This window comes from Panthera onca, chromosome C2, assembly GCF_046562875.1.
Source record: "Panthera onca isolate mPanOnc1 chromosome C2, mPanOnc1 haplotype 2, whole genome shotgun sequence".
In the NCBI taxonomy this organism is placed as follows: Eukaryota; Metazoa; Chordata; class Mammalia; order Carnivora; family Felidae; genus Panthera; species Panthera onca.
Window position 1 is genome coordinate 48,046,892 of NC_138347.1, and position 18,939 is coordinate 48,065,830.

General features: G+C 38.9%; 1 protein-coding gene across 2 annotated transcripts in view; it reads left to right on the plus strand.

Moving 5' to 3' along the window:
• Positions 1 to 5,379: 5,379 nt before the first annotated feature.
• The window catches only part of TBC1D23 (TBC1 domain family member 23), a 58,233-nt gene continuing 44,673 nt past the window's right edge, over positions 5,380 to 18,939 (plus strand). Inside the window, exon 1 of one of the 2 annotated variants that reach the window (XM_060640838.3) lies at positions 5,380 to 5,649. In XM_060640838.3, the coding sequence (XP_060496821.1) occupies positions 5,597 to 5,649 (53 nt within the window). In that variant the 5' untranslated portion in view covers positions 5,380 to 5,596. The remainder of the gene's footprint in view (positions 5,650 to 18,939) is intronic. The other variant, XM_060640837.3, reaches the window with a different exon arrangement.

Sequence of the window (18,939 nt, forward strand, 5' to 3'; positions counted from 1 at the left end):
ACTTGTTGGGCATGTGAGTGAGCCAACATGGAAGTGGATCCTCTAGCCCCAGTGAAGCCTTCAGATGACTTCAGAAGCCTTCAAATAACCTCAAGACACCCTGACTCATAACATCCACTTACCTGTTTCTAAATTCCTGACCCATTGGAATTGTGAGGTAATGAATGTTTTGGGACACTGAGTTTTGGGGTAATTTTTAAAGTAGCAGTAGATTAATACAATTTATTTGGTCTCACCTAAAAATGCAAAAAAAAAAAATCAATAAGAAATTGCTCGAATATGAATAAAAGGATGAGCTATAATCATTTCTCTCTTTAAAAAATGCTATAGGGGCGCCTGGGTGGCACAGTCGGTTAAGCGTCCGACTTCAGCCAGGTCACGATCTCGCGGTCCGTGAGTTCGAGCCCGCGTCAGGCTCTGGGCTGATGGCTCGGAGCCTGGAGCCTGTTTCCGATTCTGTGTCTCCCTCTCTCTCTGCCCCTCCCCCGTTCATGCTCTGTCTCTCTCTGTCCCAAAAATAAAAAATAAAAAAACAAAACAAAACAAAACAAAAAAATGCTATAATATTATAACAAAAAAGTGAAATAAACTCTTATACACTAATATAATAATTGACCACACAGATCAGTTCACAATCCCTACCTGCCCTGATCCCAACCAGCTGTATAGGTGAATGACTTCATCCATTCAAAAACACTTCAAAAAAGCCCCACAAAACCCTGAGTTCACTTAACAAATATTTATTGAGGATAAACTATGTGTCAAAATATGAATTAAGTACACATAATAAAATATAAATTACATAATTATATGGCATAGAACAGCATATAATAGATGAAAAATATTTTTGTTTTTTATAGTTTCATTTAAAACCAAGAGAATTAAAGTTTCCTTTTTGTAAAAATTGCAACTTGATTTTGTCCAAGGATAATATGGCATAGTTCTACACCTTCCTATTTGGGTGTGGGGATACCATTAGCTGCAGAAATGTAGGCAGGTAACACACCCTATGTGGATGACTGGGTGTGCCTTTTTTGGAAACACATCCTGGAATGGCTATACTATTGTACACAGATCCAGATGGTCACCACTATTAGCATCACCTTAGCCCAGCATCAGGTCTATAAAAAAAGAGATTCCAAGTCTGTCTGCTCCAGAGAGATATAAAGAAGTACAAGAACAGAAAGAGTTCCTAGTATCACTGATGAAATCTTAAAATTAGGAGAAAAGAGAAATGTAAGAAAATACAGACTGATGATTTCATAATAAAGTCTTCTCTAGCTCTTGAAAAGGGCTTTAAAAAATATTTATTTTTGAGAGAGAGAGAGAGAGAGAGCATGAATAGGGGAGGGCCAGAGGGCAGAGAGAGAAGGGGACAGAGGATCTGAAGTGGGCTGTGCGCTGACAGCAGCAAGTGTGACATGGGGCTCGTGAACTGTGAGATCACGACTTAAGTCAAACTTGGATGCTCAACTGACTGAGCCACTCAGGTGCCCCAGGGACGGCTGGCTGGCTGGCTGGCTGGCTTGCTTGCTTTCTGCAGAGATCCACTACTAGAATTTAACAAATTCTACTTGTAAACCTGAGGTTGGGGGGATGAACAGGGGAAGGGAAGAGAGAGAGAGAGAGAGTCCTAAGCAGGCTCTGCACTGTCAGTGCAGAGCCCAACATGGGGCTTGATCCTATGAACTGTGAGATCATGACCTGAGCCAAACATCCAGAATCAGATTCTTAACCAACTGAGCCACCCAGGCTACCCCCATACTATTTTCTTAAAGCACATAACAATTGAGGCAAATGGCAGGACCATGAGATTTGTTTTAAAGCACAAAATACTCAGAAGTTACACCCAAAAAATTTTGCAGCCAGCTAGAAAATGTTCTGTGGCCACAGCCTGGTCCTTGTCATCTCAGGAAGTGAGGTGTGTTGGGGGAAAATGTGGACAAACCAGATTCAAAGCAAGAAGAGCTTATGATAAAAGATAAACAAAAAACAACCCATCAACCAGAAGGTCAGTACTAACTCAGCAGCTTGGAGATTAACAACTGAGTGTGGTGTTTGTCCTTCCAGAAGACCAGGCAAAGTGAGGGGAAAGTGTGGATGATCCTGGTCCAGAGAAAGAGAAAGAGAAGACAGGGCTTATGGGCGGAGGACTCACCTACCACTGAGATCTGCAGTAACTGCAGCTTGGATGTTAACAAGCCAAACAGGAGCAAACACAAAATACCATGGAGAGTAAACCAGTAGAACCTATTCAGAGGAACCAAAGGCATACCAAATTTCAAGGACTTCACCTAATAACCAGATTCCTAGAATTACCACCAGCGGAAGAGGATGTCGTCTTGGTGAATACCACGAACTGAGAGTGAACTCAGCAGAACACAGAACAGGTTGATGAGTAAAGGACAAATGATATAGATATTCCAGAAAATATTATTAAATAATTTCAAGTGAAATCCTGTCCCCAGTTGGGTTATACATTAATATCATAGTGACCCTATCTGGGACTGGCTACATAATTTGTGGGGTGCCCAGCACAAAATTAAAACAAGAGACCTCCTATTCTAAAATCATTAAGAATTTCAAGATGTAATAGCAGAGTACTAAACCAAGTGTAGGGCCCTTCTAAGCATGGGGTCTTGTGTGGTGGCACAAGTTGCATGCCCATGAAGCTGACTCTGGCCCTATTAAGAGTGGAAGACAGAAGTTTTGTCTTCTACGAAGTGAAGAACTGCTTGAAAGTCAAGAGATATATTTTTAATGGAATAATATTTTTACCACATAGAGTATAAAGCAATTATTGATTTAATTATACTAAACATGGGGGCACCTGGTGGCTCAGTCAGTTAAGCATCTGACCTTGATTTCGGCTCAGGTCATGAACTCACGGTTTGGGAGTTTGAGCCTCACGTTGGGCTCTGTGCTGACAGAATGGAGCCTGCTTGGGATTCTCCCCCTCCCTCTCTATCTGCTCTCCCCTGCTTGTACTCACTCTCTCAAAAAATAAGCTTTAAAAAAAATTGTACTGGGACACCTGGGTAGCTCAGTCGGTTAAGCGTCCGACTTCGGCCCAGGTCGTGATCCCGCGGTCCATGAGTTCGAGCCCCGCGTCGGGCTCTGTGCTGACAGCTCAGAACCTGGAGCCTGGTTCTGATTCTGTGTCTCCCTCTCTCTCTGACCCTCCCCCCATTCATGCTCTGTCTCTCTCTGTCTCAAAAATAAATAAACATTAAAAAAAATAAAAAAAATTGTACTAAACATGAATTACTGTTGAGGATTAGAAACACCTTAAGCAATGAACAGCTGCTTGTCAAGTCACAGACTTAATAGTTTTTAAAACTATTTTAGAAAAGCTTCTGAAAACCCACTGACAATTGACGGGCCACAGGGGAGGTCTTGGAAGTTAGGATGGTAAATTGACCTAGATCCATGCCTTTTATTTTCTTTTAATGGTTGCCATCAAAACACTCATTCCACATTAAAAGAAATTTTCCCCCAGAAGGATTGAGCAGCACGAAAAGATTCTGGGCTTGGAAGTGGTGCAATAACGTGTGGCTCTGGATTATTCCCCTTTTGGAAAGAGAGTGAACATGTTTTTGGTTGTTAATGAAATGACTGGACTATGTTTTGTGCTTCTTTAATCAAATAGTTTCGAAGTATGAAAAATTCTGTATACCAAAGTATAGACTCTATAAGGAATATTGAACACCTACTCGACTACAACTTCTCAGCTCTTAAGAAACAAAATATTAAAAATATAATTGAAGCCATTTCTCCCTCTTCCTCCAAATGTAATTTTGAGACCTGCAGAGCTTTCCACGGGTAACAATTCTGTCCAAACCTTGAGACTTGACCAAAGTCGAACATGGTTTCTAGCAACTTAATCCCTAGGAGGACTCTAGCCCCCCATGGAAACCCAGCTCCTCATTAAAATGCCCGATTTAGAAAGTTCAACTGCCAAGAGAATTTACTCTGTTCTAGCCAACCCTGATGATGGATTCCTGACCTCTCTTTCTTGGAGCATTTATTAGAAAGAGCTTAGAATTGTTTCTCTTATGACTTAGAAGTGTCTTTCTCAAGGACCTGAGAGTCGTTACTTTGAAATGTAATCATCAGGAACGATAGGGCCACTGTCTCTCAGCGTCTGTGGGAGGATAGAATCCTAACTACAAAAATTGCCAGCTAGCAGACACAGCTGGCTCAATCACAATCACACTGGCTAACTCTTTGTAATTTTTCACTTCTATGACTCTAATGAGCCCCCATTCTCTCCACTCCCTTATTCTCCCTTTAAAACCTCTAATCACCTCTGCACCAATTGGAATGGAGCTCTGCTCTTTCCCCTACTGTCAGTAGTTTCTGGATAAAACCTGTTTTCCCTGCTTTAACTAATGTCTGGCTGTGTAAGAACTGCCATTCCATTTTTTTAATCATTTCCCTTTATTTTTTTAAAGCACTTATGCATCTATTCACAAACAATATATTGTCTTGCCTATTTTTACCACCAAATATAAATGAAACCATACTATACCTATCCTTCTGCAATCTCTCGTTCATTTAACATATTTTTCAGATTTATTCATACTGTTACCTGCTTCTCTACTTCATCAGTGTTGGTTCTACGGCTTGCAAAAGCATTTCCCTACGTCCATCCTCCCGAGACTGTGCACACCAGGAATGGTCAAGGGGAGACAAGAGGCTAGTGCTTTGATGGTGTGGTGGTGGTGGTGGTGATGTGGACCGAGCTTGGATGTGGAGGCCAAGGTGACCGTAGATGTGGAGCAAACAAGAAGTAGGGTGGGAAGAGAAGAAACGTGGCAGCTCAGTTTGGAACTCCAAGATTTCTAGAAATCTAAACTTGGATTTGACCTTCCAGGTTATTAGGAAGACTGTGTGTGTGTGTGTGTGTGTATACACACACAAGATACACACACGCATATATATATAAAGGCGGGAAGTTGGAGCATATTTCCTTTACTTTTTAGCGCCTTTTTTCCCCCCAAACAACTTTCAAGCGTTCAGAAAAAGTAGGGGACTTCCATTTGTGCTTCTGACCGCGCCCCACAAATAGGGGTGGGCGGTGACCTTTCCTTACATCCAACTGTTTCCTCAAATCCAGTTGTTAGTGGGAAATGACTGAAATGTGGCTATCCTCCTACTCCCACCTTCCCTATGGAATTCCCCCCTCTCCTACTCTCTCCATTAGTTAGGACTCCCAATTCTGATTTTAAGTACGACGCCAAGATGCAATGAAGAAGCCAAACGGACGCTAAGAAACGACGCTCACAAGGGCCTTTTACCAGGTCACGCTCCCTCATCAAGCTCCGCCCACTCCATCCGCCCAGTCCCCGCGGCATGCTGGGACATGTAGTCTTTGAAGGGGCAGCTGCTTTGGCCGAGTCTCCTCCCCCAAGCTGCCTTTCGCCGTCGGGACGTCGGGACGTCGCGTTGCTCCCGTCTCTTGCCTCCTCCCTCTTTCTTTTCCTCTCCAGAAGCTCACTCCCAGACTTCCGAGAACATTTTACGACATTGGGTTTCAGAGTCGGTCCGGGCGCCAGGTCCACTTTTCGGCAAAGTGACGTGGACGTCAACAGCAATGGCGGAAGGAGAAGAGGTCCTGCCACAGCCAACGTCGAGCGGTGACGGCTGGTGAGTGAAAGCCTAGGGCTGATTCTTTCTGCCTCTCTATTCTTTCTGCTCACCATCCTGCCTGTCCCTGAGGCACCAGCAGGCTCCGACCTGGAATGGGAAGACCCGTCCTGGGCAAAGTCCAGCGCCCTGCCCCGCCCCCTCTGCTGGCCAGCTCCTCTCAGCCGGCTCCATCAAATCGAAGGGTCTAAGGCCGGACTCCAAATGATAGGGGTGTCGTCCAGGTATTGGGCCTCAGTTAGGTCCTCCTGTTTCGTTCACCGGTTTCTAAAACGTGCTGGAGAGGGTGGCTTCAGGGCTGGGTTTGGCAGGAGTCCCTGGCCCGGGGCGTTAGAGTAGGTTGGTAGGGAACGAAGTTAGAGCTGAGGCACTAGAATACCATTTGAAGAAGACACTTGAAATTAGCACCGCAACGTTTGCCGGAGAGGTTGAGAGATACACCCAGGGAGGATCCCTCCCACAGAGTTGAGATATTTTTTATATTCTAGTTTTTATTTCTTATTTTGCGTTTCAACCGTTTCTACCATTCGTCTCACACAAGTCGACTTTTTTTTTTTTTTTTTTTCCTGTCTCTTTATTTCTACCGCTCAATCTACACAGCTTTTGGACGTTTTGTGGATATTGCTCTTGCTGCTCCCAAGCCTTTGCATGCTTACCTGACTTATACTCGGAGCCGTGGAGGGGGCGGGGACTTCCAATAATTTTTTGGTAGACTTTAGTCATTTAGTGTCGTTAATCTTTGGGAAAGGCTCCTACTTTTGAAATAGTTAATCTTTACAATACATTTTTAAGACAAAAATATATGGAACCTTTAGAAGCTTGTTGAGTTTGTATATTTAACCTAAGTATATCGACCACATGTATTAGTTTTAGATTTGCTTTTTCATCATCTGACATGTATGTAGCTCATGTAATAAGTTGTTTGCCTAAAAATAATACAGGACATTTTACACATGGACTTTTAATACTTGAGAGAGAAATGAAAATCATTGAAAGGGATAGATAATATAATAGTTGAGAAAATCAGTTCTCAGCAGACGTCTGGCATCACCTAAGTTCATGCATGTACTCTCCAAGGTGTAGTAGGAAAACTCACTGGTGACCTAGATGGAGTTTCTTTTCTCAATTTGCTTATGTTGGAGCTGTGACAGGTAAACTCAGTAACAAGGTAAAGTTGATCCAGTTCTTTGGGAATGTGAAGGTGTTATGGGATTTCAGGGGACAGAAACCACTTCCACTTGCAGTCATTAGAGAAGGCTTCATGGAAGCAAAGGCGTTTGAATTAGGCCTTGAAGAATCAATAGGTTTTAGACTAGTGCTGTCACTAGAAATATAACATGTATGTAATTTAAAATTTTCTCTTTTTTCCCCCTAAGATTTTTATTTATTTATTTTTGTAATTTTTTTAAAAATTTATTTTTGAGACAGAGAGAGACAGAGCATGAGCAGGGGAGGGGCAGAGAGAGAGGGAGACATAGAATCTGAAGCAGGCTCCAGGCTCTGAGCTGTCAGCACAGAGCCCAACACGGGGCTCAAACTCACGGACTGTGAGATCATGACCTGAGCTGAAGTCGGACGCTTAACCAACTGAGCCACCCAGGCGCCCCTTCCCTAGGATTTTTAAAGTAATTTCTACACCCAACATGGGGCTCGAATTCACACTCCCCAGATCACGAGTTGCATGCTCCATTGACTGAGCAAGCCAGGTGCCCCTGAAGTGTAAAATTTTCTAGTAGCCACATTAAAAACTAAAAAGAAACAGTTTAAATTCTTTGATTTATATCTGAAACATTATTTTAACATAGGATTGTTAAAAAAAAAAAGCCAGTTAGATAGTTTTACATCTTTTTTTTATACGAAGACTTCAAACTTTCACGTGTTCCTTACCTTTACCCTACATCTCATTTGGATCTAGCCACATTTCAAATGTTAAATAGCCACACATGGCTAGTGGCTAACATGTTGGATAGTGCATTCAGATTAACAGATGGGAAAGGCCTTTGAATGGAGTAATAGCATGACCATGCTTGGGCAAGAAAACGAAGTGATTGTTTGAAGAGTAATGACTAGAACTTCATGAAATTGGCTGTCTTGAAAGTGTGTATTGTATCTAACTGGCTCTGATCAGCTTATTGGAGGTCATGAGGAGAAGTGTATCTTTGAGGAGTTCTTAGGATTGTGAACAGGAGTCTGTTCACAGAGGCAAGGAACATGGAATTAATGGTTGTTAAAGGTAGCATTTGTTCTCTTCTAGGGTTGCTCTGTCTTTTGTGTGACTTTCTATTTTTGTTGTTTTTATTTTCATGAATGGAGGAACCCTGAGGTGTTCAATGATTTCTCCTCTCCTTCTGTTCTCATGTAATCTTTGTCCATTTTCTATGCTCACTGCACTCAGTGGTGCCCTGTAGGAGTGAGTTTGAATGTAGAGAAGACATTGGATTTGGAGCCATAGATTTGGTACAGCCTCTGTTCTAAGACTAGTGAATGGGTTGTTATGGAATGGGAAGGATTTACTCTTTTTTTAAAAAGTCATGGGGCGCCTGGGTGGCTCAGTCGGTTGAGCGGCCAACTTCGGCTCAGGTCATGATCTCTCAGTCTGTGAGTTCGAGCCCCACATTGGGCTCTGTGCTGACAGCTCAGAGCCTGGAGCCTATTTCAGATTCTGTGTCTCCCTCTCTCTGACCCTCCCCTGTTCATGCTCTGTCTCTCCCTGTCTCAAAAATAAATAAAACGTTAAAAAATAAATAAAAAAATTAAAAAGTCATATTTTTATTGCAACTTTTTCAGCTGGAAATGTTTCTGAAATATGTTATATATCCGATTGCCTAACCTGAACTTATCTCAGTGACTTAGAGCCATTCAGTTTACAGATGTAAGTGTATAAGAATAAAACTAGGTCCCTGTCCTCAAGGAATTTGTGGTCTAGTTAGAGGAGGCACATTTAAGAATGTCAGTTACTGTTATACTTCTGTAGTATAGTGAGACCTATCTAGGCAGATAGGGTAGATTGTTGCTATGTTAAATGGACCCAAAAGCCTTCCCTTTTTGAAATTGCTTTTTATTTTATTCCCTGTTTTCTTTCTTTGTTGTTAGTGGTATTTCCCAGTGTTTTTTGTTTTTTTGTTTTTTTTTTTTTTAATCTCTGAAACTGGGTAGCTGACCACATTAAAATTATGTATCAATTTGCAAAAAGGCTCGGGGTGGGGACTGAAGATCTTGAAAGTATGAGATGACACTTATTTACTGATCTTCAGTTATGTTCTAGGTTAGTGCTTCTCAAAATTTAAATGTGCATTGGAATTACCTGAGGATCTTGTTGAAATGTAGATTCTGATTCAGTACATTTGCTTGGGACCTGAAATTCTGTATTTCTTTTTTTTTTTTTTAATGATTTTTATATTTATTTTTATTTATTTTTTAATTTTATTTTTTTTAATTTACATCCAAATTAGTTAGCCTATAGTGCAACAATGATTTCAGGAGTAGATTCCTTAGTGCCCCTTATCCATTTAGCTCATCCCCCCTCCCACAACCCCTCCAGTAACCCTCTGTTTATTGTTCATATTTATGAGTCTCTTCTGTTTTGTCCCCCTCCCTGTTTTTATATTATTTTTGTTTCCCTTCCCTTATGTTCATCTGTTTTGTCTCTTAAAGTCCTCATATGAGTGAAGTCGTATGATATTTGTCTTTCTCTGACTGACTAATTTTGCTTAGCATAATACCCTCCAGTTCCATCCACATAGTCGTAAATGGCAAGATTTCATTATTTTTGATTGCCGATTAATACTCCATTGTATATATATACCACATCTTATTTATCCATTCATCCATCGATGGACATTTGGACTCTTTCCATACTTTGGCTAATGTTGATAGTGCTGCTATAAACACTGGGGTGCATATGCCCCTTCGAAACAGCACACCTGTATCCCTTGGGTAAATACCTAGTAGTGCGATTGCTGAGCCACAGGGTAGTTCTATTTTTAATATTTTGAGGAACCTCCATACTGTTTTCCAGAGTGGCAGCACCAGCTTGCATCCCCAGAGATTCTGTATTTCTGACTGACTAGCTTCTAAGTTATGGCAATTCTGCTGGTTCATGGACCACATTCTTCAGTAAGGTTCTGGATGATGTGCAACTCAAAATGAGTTGGCCAGAGGAATGTATCTCTATATGTTATATAATCTGTTATATTTTGTCACCTAACACATTATGCTATAATTTATTTGATTACATGTTTTATCATTGCTATTTACATAGTGAACTTCTCAAGTGCAGTGGCTGATAGCAGGTGGCTCAATAAATGTTTATTGTCTGCATAACTTTTGTCAAATCATGTGCAATAACATACCAAGCTGTCATTTCATATACATTTTCTAACTTCATTGTTTTTGTGAACTGTGTAATGCTCTGCTTGTATAATGCTCAACTTTTATGGAAAACCATGGATATCAAAAAATACTCAGCTCACTTTCTGAAACTGCAGCCACATTAGCTCAGAGCATATGGAGAAATACTTTAAAAATATTTACAACGAGTTTGAAATTATTTAAATTTAAACAAGCTACAGATTTGTAAAAATTAACCATGTTAAATTTTTACAGTTCAAAGATTGATAATTATTACTCTTCTCGGTATTGAAGAAATTGGCCTTGGATTTGAACATGTTTCTCATTTTCTGAGGCTTTCTTCCTGACATAATGCTTAAAGATCTAGTCATGATTTAAAAAATGTTTTCTGGGGGTGCCTGGGAGACTCCGTCAGTTAAGTGTCTGACTCTTGAATTTGGTTCAGGTCATGATCTCACAGTTGTATGATTGAGCCCTGCGTCAGACTCTGTGCTGGGAGTGGAGCCTTCTTAAGATATTCTCTCTCTCTCTCTCTCTCTCTCTCTCTCTCTCTCTCTCTCTCTCCCCCCTCCACTCACTCTCTTTGAGTGTGCACACACACTGTCTCCCTCTCTCTCTCAAAAATAAGTAAAACATTTTTTTTGTATAGATATTAATTTTACAACAACTGTTGGTATTCTGAGTTTGTTTAGTTTAAAATTTTTGTACAATATCCACGTTAAAGTCGTGATTTTAATTTATTGCTAAACTCTTCTTAAAATTATAAAAGTATCAGTTCATAAAGAAGCTTCTATTCTTAATTTGAAATGTGAATAGAATTGTTTTGAGAATAATAGGGTCTTTTTCAAAGTTTTGTGCACTTTGTATATAGTGCTTTCAGTGCTTCCCATTTCATAGGCATTGAAATATGAGGAAAGATTTAAGGAGTAGGTGATTGCAATTTCAAAAATGATATAATCAATAAAGAAATACATTTAATATGAAAGAGAATGGAACTCATTTAAGGTGAATATTGACAGCTTGTGGTTCTGGGCAGACTAGATATTACCTTACAAAAAATGAAGAGGAAGAAAAACCTCGTCTTGAATTAGGTGTTTGGTTTTTTTTGATGTTTGTTTATTTTTGAGAGAGAGAAATCACACAAGCAGGGGAGGGGCAGAAAGAGAGAGGGAGACACAAAATCCGAAGCAGGCTCCAGGCTCTGAGTGGTCAGCACAGAGCCTGATGCGGGGCTCGAACTCACAAACTGTGAGATCATGACCTGAGCCAAAGTTGGATGCTTCACTGACTGAGGCACCCAGGTGCCCTGAATTAGGTGTTTTTAAATAACAACTATTTGATTTGGTAAGCTGTAAGTATAGTGCAGGAAACAATTAGAAATTAAGAAGACTTAACTTGTTTATACTATTTACATTCATGTTTTTCTTATAATTCAGATTTTACTGTTTTTAAAGGTAATTCCTAAATAATAATTAACTTCTAGGATTTTGCATCTGTGGATGTTTTAATATCCACAGGTAAGAGTTAATAATTGGTTTTTGAATGCCAAAAAATGGATCCAATATCATTTAGTTTTACTGTAGAGAGTACAGGTGCCTTCCCCATCTTGGAGGCAACTTAGGTAATTCTGGCACACCAAGTTAAGTGTACTGCAATATGCACGCAGCCAACTTCTGTCTCCTGAACAGAGTTGATAAAATATGCTTGGCAAATCATTTCTGGTGCTTATGCTAAACTGTGGATTCTACTTGGTATAAACCAAAAACAGTGGCTTCCCTCATGTATCAAAAAGCAAAATAGAGTTTAGCAAAGCAGTTATAAGGCATTCAGCAAACACTAACTAAATACTGGTTATATTCAAGCTACTGTGTAGTGTTTTAGGAAAAAACTGAGACAGATTTAAAACCAGAGTTCGCAGTGTTCTGTCTTGCTTGGGCACTTCAATGTTTTCATCTTTTTAGCCGTAGTATTCAAATAATATGTGAAGATATCTTCTAAAGATACCTAAATATTGGTGTTTTGGGAAGTTATACACTCTAGCAGAGTAGAATAGGATTACACAGCTTGAAAAGGGACAGTGCTTGAAGTGACTTAGATATTGAGAATTATAAGTGGAAGATAAATCAGTCCCTTATGTTAGGCTTACAAGAGAAATTGTTTCTTGTGGAAATGCAAGAGCAGTAAGTTAGGAGTCAATATTAAGAAACTTATTTCCTGAAATTTGATGTACATTTGTTTTTAAGAGTCTAACCTTTGACCTGAGCTGAGAAAATGATCAGTAATTAAATCACTTGTTTCAAGTCTTCTTTCTTTTTCTTGAGGGTTAAAGGAGTTTTTCTTATTCCTAAGCTGACACGGCATTCCATAGTTGGGTGGGAATGCTGTAGTTTGTGTTTTTCTTGGTTTAAAGCAGTTGTTACATAAACTAATTGGTATGGTGATATTTAATAATTTTAGCAAGAAGATATAAGAATATATGTTTGTGTAGGGCTTTATCTTGTATGTAATGCTTATATATGCTGTCTCATTTGGCTCTTACAACAATTCTATGAGAAGTGGAAGTTATGGATTATTGTAGTTTTCTTGTTAGAGATGAGAGGACAGGCTTAGGGTGGTCAGGTGACAAACCCAGTTAGTAGAACTTATATCTCTTTAAGCCCTGTGCTCTTTCTAAAGCTGAATGCATATATGTTATGTATTTCACATATAGTTGAACAGACACCTAGAAAGAGCCCAATTAAAAATATGGTATTCCTATATTCAATCAGTCTTGTGTTTTGAAAGCCACAATATTCCAAGATGTACGTTGTTGAACATATATATTTGTTACTTGTGGCACCTATAAAGCTGTAAGGATATGCATACCTTGTCTGTGTTATATACACAAGAAGGGACAATTCATGATTGATACGGTGGGAAGTGATACAGAACATTATATACTATAGTTTGTACCTTAGTTTTCATAATGTGTTCTCATAGCCTTGCCAAAAATAGATTAGTTTTTTGAACTTGAAATATTATGGTTATATAGTACACCTAGATAATATATACATATATAATATATGTTGTATATTTAAATGTATTTGTATGATAAATTATATGTTAAATATATATTATATAAGTAATATAATTATATTACATATATCTAAATCATATATAAAATAGAATTATTATTTATAGTTTGTGAGAGTATAGTAGTGATATTTAATTAGAAAACATAAGTAATTATACAGCTTACTAACTTTATTAGCTCAGTAATTTTTCTGTTGTTTTTATTCAGGGATATTGGAGAAATAAGAAACCTAGTTTTAAAATAACTCTCTGTGGTTACTTTCCCGTTTTGGGAATTTCTAGCCTTTGTTTTGAAGTATAAAAGTGACCCATAGAAGAATGTATTTATTTCATATAGGTGTGTAATTAAATACCAGAAATTCTTGAGCTTTGTATTGTAGATTCTATTTACACGTAACCACTGACATGAAAGTAAATGAGACTCTCTTTAGTCAAATAAATTATCATTGATGGTTGGAATCCAGGCTTTAAAAAAATCTGTTATGTATTTCTTTGCCAAATTAATCTTCATTGGTAAAGCACCCTTGGAAAGACTTGCCAAATGATGTAAAGTGTTGTCACCTCACTTGTAGTAGTGTTCCTTTATTTTCTGAAATGATAGTTTCCTGTTGGAATGAGCACTGGGTGTTGTATGGAAACCAATTTGACAATAAGTTATATTTAATATATTAAAATAAATAAAATGATGGTTTCAGGGAAAGGAATATTGGTAGTGTTTCTTCTCTCATTACGTTTTGGATAAATTGGAAATTCGTGATAGAAGCAGGTAATGTGCTGTTTTGTGTTGACTTGTGCTGCTTTCATCCCGTTCTTTCTCTTGGGCAAAGGACATACTCTATTTTCCAAATAAACCACTGCTTCGATTGGGGGGAAAATAATCTGGTGCCTTTCTTTGTGCATTGAAAGTCCTGGAAAGTCACCTCATATGTATAGAAAAGAACAGTATGTTAGGAACTTTTTATTTTAAGGAAGCATGAAAGAGGAAAGGATTTAGAGCAGTCTGTAAAGTCAGCTTCTCATTAGTAGAGAAGATGTTCTTCCATTTTGTAAGCAAAGTCTTACAGCAAATGCATTGCAACATTACACATCTAAAGTAAAGTTATGACAAACAGCTTCTTCCTCCTTCTCCTCCTCCCCCTCCTCCTCCTCCTCCTCCTCTTCTTCTTCTTCTTCTTCTTCTTCTTCCTCTTCCTCTTCTTCTTCTTCTTTTTTTGTTTGGCTGCGGCAAAAATTCCTGAGTTTTTTCATAGCAAAAGGGGCACACCCCATAGGTACCATTGGTGCAATTTGATCTACATGGATTATGGATCAAAAATAAGTCTGAAGATTTAAAGCATCTGTTCCATTTGTAGTTAATTTTAGTAGTTTACAGAGCAGCGTTCTGTGATCTGTCTCCTTTGCCTGTTGCACAGTGCTGAAATACTGTAGATACAATTTTTTTGTTTGGCTTGTCAAGCATAGAGGACTAAATTTACACTTTTCTTAACTTGGCACAAGATCCCGCTTAAACAAATTCTGGAGAGGATTGCATTATTTGATAAGGGAATCTCCCAAAACTGCTTTTGTGGATCTGATCCTGATACAAAGTTTCACTAATTTTTTTTAAAACTGGTGAGTGAGATGTTTTTTTCCCTTGGCATTCAAATATACAACTTGTTAAAATGCTGTAAAAAGTATGTTGATTCTGACAAAAATCCAGAACTTCAAGATTTCACAGTTACCAGATTGTGCTCTCAGATTGTAAGGCGTTGTGGCCATTTCTTAATGTGTCTCATACTATTTGTTGTTAGAAAGTTTTGATGGTTTGAGATTGGTATTCATTTATTTATTTTTTATTTTTTTTAATGTTTATTTATTTTTGAGAGACAGAGCACGAGCAGGGGAGGAGCAGAGAGGGAGGGAGACAGAATCTGAAACAGGCTCCAGGCTCTGAGCTGTTAGCACAGAGCCTGATGTGGGGCTCAAACTCATGAGCCATGGGATCATGACCTGAGCCGAATTCGGATGCTTAACTGACTGAGCCACCCAGACGCCCCGAAATTGGTATTTAGAAATAAGTTACACGTGAAGCACCGGGCTGGCTCATTTGGTAGAGCATGTGATTCTTGATCTCAGGGTCATGTTTCAAGCCCTGCATAGAGCTTACTTAAAAAAAATAAGTCAGAGAAAGATAAATACCACATGATTTCACTCATATGTTGAATTTAAGAAACAAAACAGATGAACATAGAGGAAGGGAAGGAAAAATAAGGTAAAAAAAGAGAAGGAGGCAAACCATATGAGACTCTTAAATACAGAGAACAAACTGAGGGTTGCTGGAGGGGTGTTGGGTGGGGGGGATGGGCTAAACAGGTGATGAGCATTAAGGAGGGCACTTGTTGGGATGAGCACTGGGTGTTCTATGTAAGTGATGAATCACTAAATTCTACTCCTGAAATCATTATTACACTATATGTTAACTAACTTGGATTCAAATACATTTAAAAAATGAAAAAAAAATAAAAATAAGTTATGCAGTTATAAGTTATGCATACCTTATGGTCACTGAACTTCATCTGTATGTCTACTGTACAAGTGAATGTGTAACAAAGTTGTCTTATTTCTATTTCTAACAAATGTCACAAAATATTTAGGAACTAATTAAGGAGTATTGGTATGGTAGTAATTTGTAACCAGTGTGCCAACAATAGCAAAATAAGTTCAGACAAAGCTTTTGATGCTGATGTCTCATGAGTTGGGCATTAAGAAATAACACAAAGTAAGTCATGAAACCACAACTTAATATGTGCAACTTGACACTGTTACACAGTCTGTTGGTGGTCATTTTTGAGTTTTAAGTAACTGATCAGAGGTTTGTGCCAAACAAATTCCAACAGACTACGCTTCAGAAAGGAGCTGCTTTTGATGAGTGGGTTTTAGATAATAGGACTTGTGATAAAACCTTGGAATAGCCAGCTAGAATGTAGGCTACATGAAGCATGACTTTTTAAAGAAAAAAAATTTGTTTTCATGTTTATTTTTGAGAGAGAGAAACAGAACTTGAGCGAGGGAGGGACAGGGAGAGAGGGAGGCACAGAGTCTGAAGCATACTACAAGCTTTGAGCTGTCAGCACAGAGCCCAGTGTGGGGCTCGAACCTATGAGTAGTGAGATCATGACCTGAGCCAAAGTCAGACGCTCAACCAACTGAGCCACGCAGGCACCCTGAGAGCAGGACTTTTTGTTCACTGCTAGATCTCCAGTGCCTCACACAGTCGCCAGCAGGTAGTGGTGCTCAATATAATTTATTGAAGGTTTGAAGAAAAGAGTACTTTTGGGAAGGAAGGAAAGAATTCAGAACAAGGGTTAGAGAGAGATATAGGAAAGTTACTGGGAACTGAAGGAGAGTGTTTTAAGGAGAGAATCTAACTTTGCAGATATGTAAAGAGGACAAGGACTGAGATGACTGATGACTTTTTGGAGCAGTTTCCGTAGAGGGATAAAGGGTTTAAGTGAATGGGGAGAGAGTAAGTTAGAGATGAATGGTGACTACTGTTTTCAGGAAATTGAATTGTAAAAGGAAGGAGAGAGTTAACTGTTTGCTTTCAAGTTTATTTATTTTGAGACAGAGAGTGTAAGGAGGGTAGGGGCAGAGAGAGAGAGAGAGAGAGAGAGAGAGAGAGAGAGAGAGAATCCCAACCAGGCCCCTCTCTGTCAGTGTGGAGCCTGATGCAGGGCTCGAACCTATGAACTATGAGATCATGACCCGAGGTGAAACCAACAGTCGGATGCTTAACCGCTGAGCCACCCAGGTGCCCCGAGAGATGACTTTTTGAAAGGGAGTAGGTCATGTATAGGGCCTGTTGAATAAACAAATGTGGTGAAAATGTTTGAGGAAAGGAGAATAATCATCACAGGCTATATTGTTCTTTACATCCGTGAATGCAAGAAGTTCTGAGTCCATTTTATCTCTTGGCTCTGTTTAATAATGCTACTAGACTCAGAAGTTTGAGTAATATCCTATGCAGTAGAAATAGCATGTTTAGGATGTTTACATAGCAGGCTTTGGGTTTTTAATGATTTCCTCAGTAGTGCAGCTTTTAAATTTTTATTTTTATCAAACAATAATATACCTTAGACCATTAAAAAAATCTTTTTTTGGACCCTCAAAAAAAAGGGTTTTTTTAATGTTTATTTTTGAGAGAGAGACAGAGTGTAAAAGGGGGAGAGGCAGAGAGAGAGGGAGACACAGAATTGGAAGTAGGCTCCAGGCTTTGAGCTGTCAGCACAGAGCCTGATGTGGGGCTCGAACTCACAGACCAGACCACGAGATCATGACCTGAGCTGAAGTCAGACACTCAACCAACTGAGCCACCCAAGCATCCCTTATTATTTTTTAAGTAGTTTCCCCGTGTGTGTGGGAAAGAGTGGGTGGGGAGTAGGAATAGTATACTATTTCTTTTGAATATATATGCTGTATGTTAACTTTAAAACTGCCCTTAGTTTTAAACTTTACACTTTACACTGTGGTTAATATGTTGAACATTTTCCATGTCATTAATTGTTTTTCAGCATTTTAAATTGTTGCCTGGTATTCCATCTACTGATTTAAATCAGTTCCTCATTTTAAGAGAGCTACATTGTTTTCATGGTTATAATAAGCACTGCTTTGAACATGCTTTTAGCTGAATCATTTTACTCATTCTCAATTTTTGTTGACTGAAAGAGTATAAATGTTAAAAAGGAATCCATAAGTATTTAAATTATTCAACACTACAAATATAATCAATACAATATTGATATAAATATAATCAATATTATAAATATACTCAAGCTTGGGGCACCTGGGTGGCTCAATGGTTAAGCTTCTGACTCTTGACTTCAGCTCAGGTCTTGATCTCATGGTTCGTGGGTTTGAGCCCTGCGTTGAGCTCTGCGTTGACAGTGCAAACTCTGCTTGGGATTTTCTCTCTCTCTCCCTCTCTCTCTGCCCCTCCCCTGTTCTCTCTGTCTCTCTGTTTCAAAATAAATAAACCTAATATATACATATACATATGTATGTACTAACTAATGCTTTACTGACTAATGCTATGTGCAAAGTAAATGTCCTTCCCATCTCATTTCTCTGAAGTAGCCACCTTTCACAATTTTGTTTCTTTTTCTAATGGATATTGCCATACCCCGGACCCACCTCCGGTCCCTAACAACTACTGTTTTTTTTTCTGTCTCTGTGATTTTGACTATTCTAAATACCTCAAATAAGTACAGTATTTGTGTTTTTGTGACCGGCTTATTTCACTTAGCATAAAGTATGCAAGATTTATCCATGTTGTAGATGTGTCAGAATTTCTTTCCTTTCTGAGACTGAATAATATTCCTCTGTGTGTGTGTGTGTGTATGCCATTTAATTTATCCACTGAAGGATATTTGTGTGTGTGTGTGTGTGTGTGTGTGTGTGTGTATCCCATTTCATTTATCCACTGAAGGATATTTGTGTGTGTGTGTGTGTGTGTGTGTGTGTGTGTGTGTGTGTGTGTGTATCCCATTTCATTTATCCACTGAAGGATATTTGCGTTCGCTCCACCTTTGGGTACTATGAAAAATGCTGTTATGAATGTGGGTCCACAAATATCTGTTTGAGTCCCTGCTTTCACTTCTTTTGGGTATATAACCAGAAGTGGAATTGCTGGATCATACAGTATTTTTATATTTTAATTTTGGGGGGAATAGGCATACTGTTTTCCATAGTGGCTACACCATTTTACATTCCCACCAGTAGTGCCCAAGGTTTCACTTTCTCCACATTGTCACCAACACTTTTCTTTTCTTTTCTTTCCTTTTCTTTTCTTCTTTCTTTCTTTCTTTCTTTCTTTCTTTTTTTTGATAATAG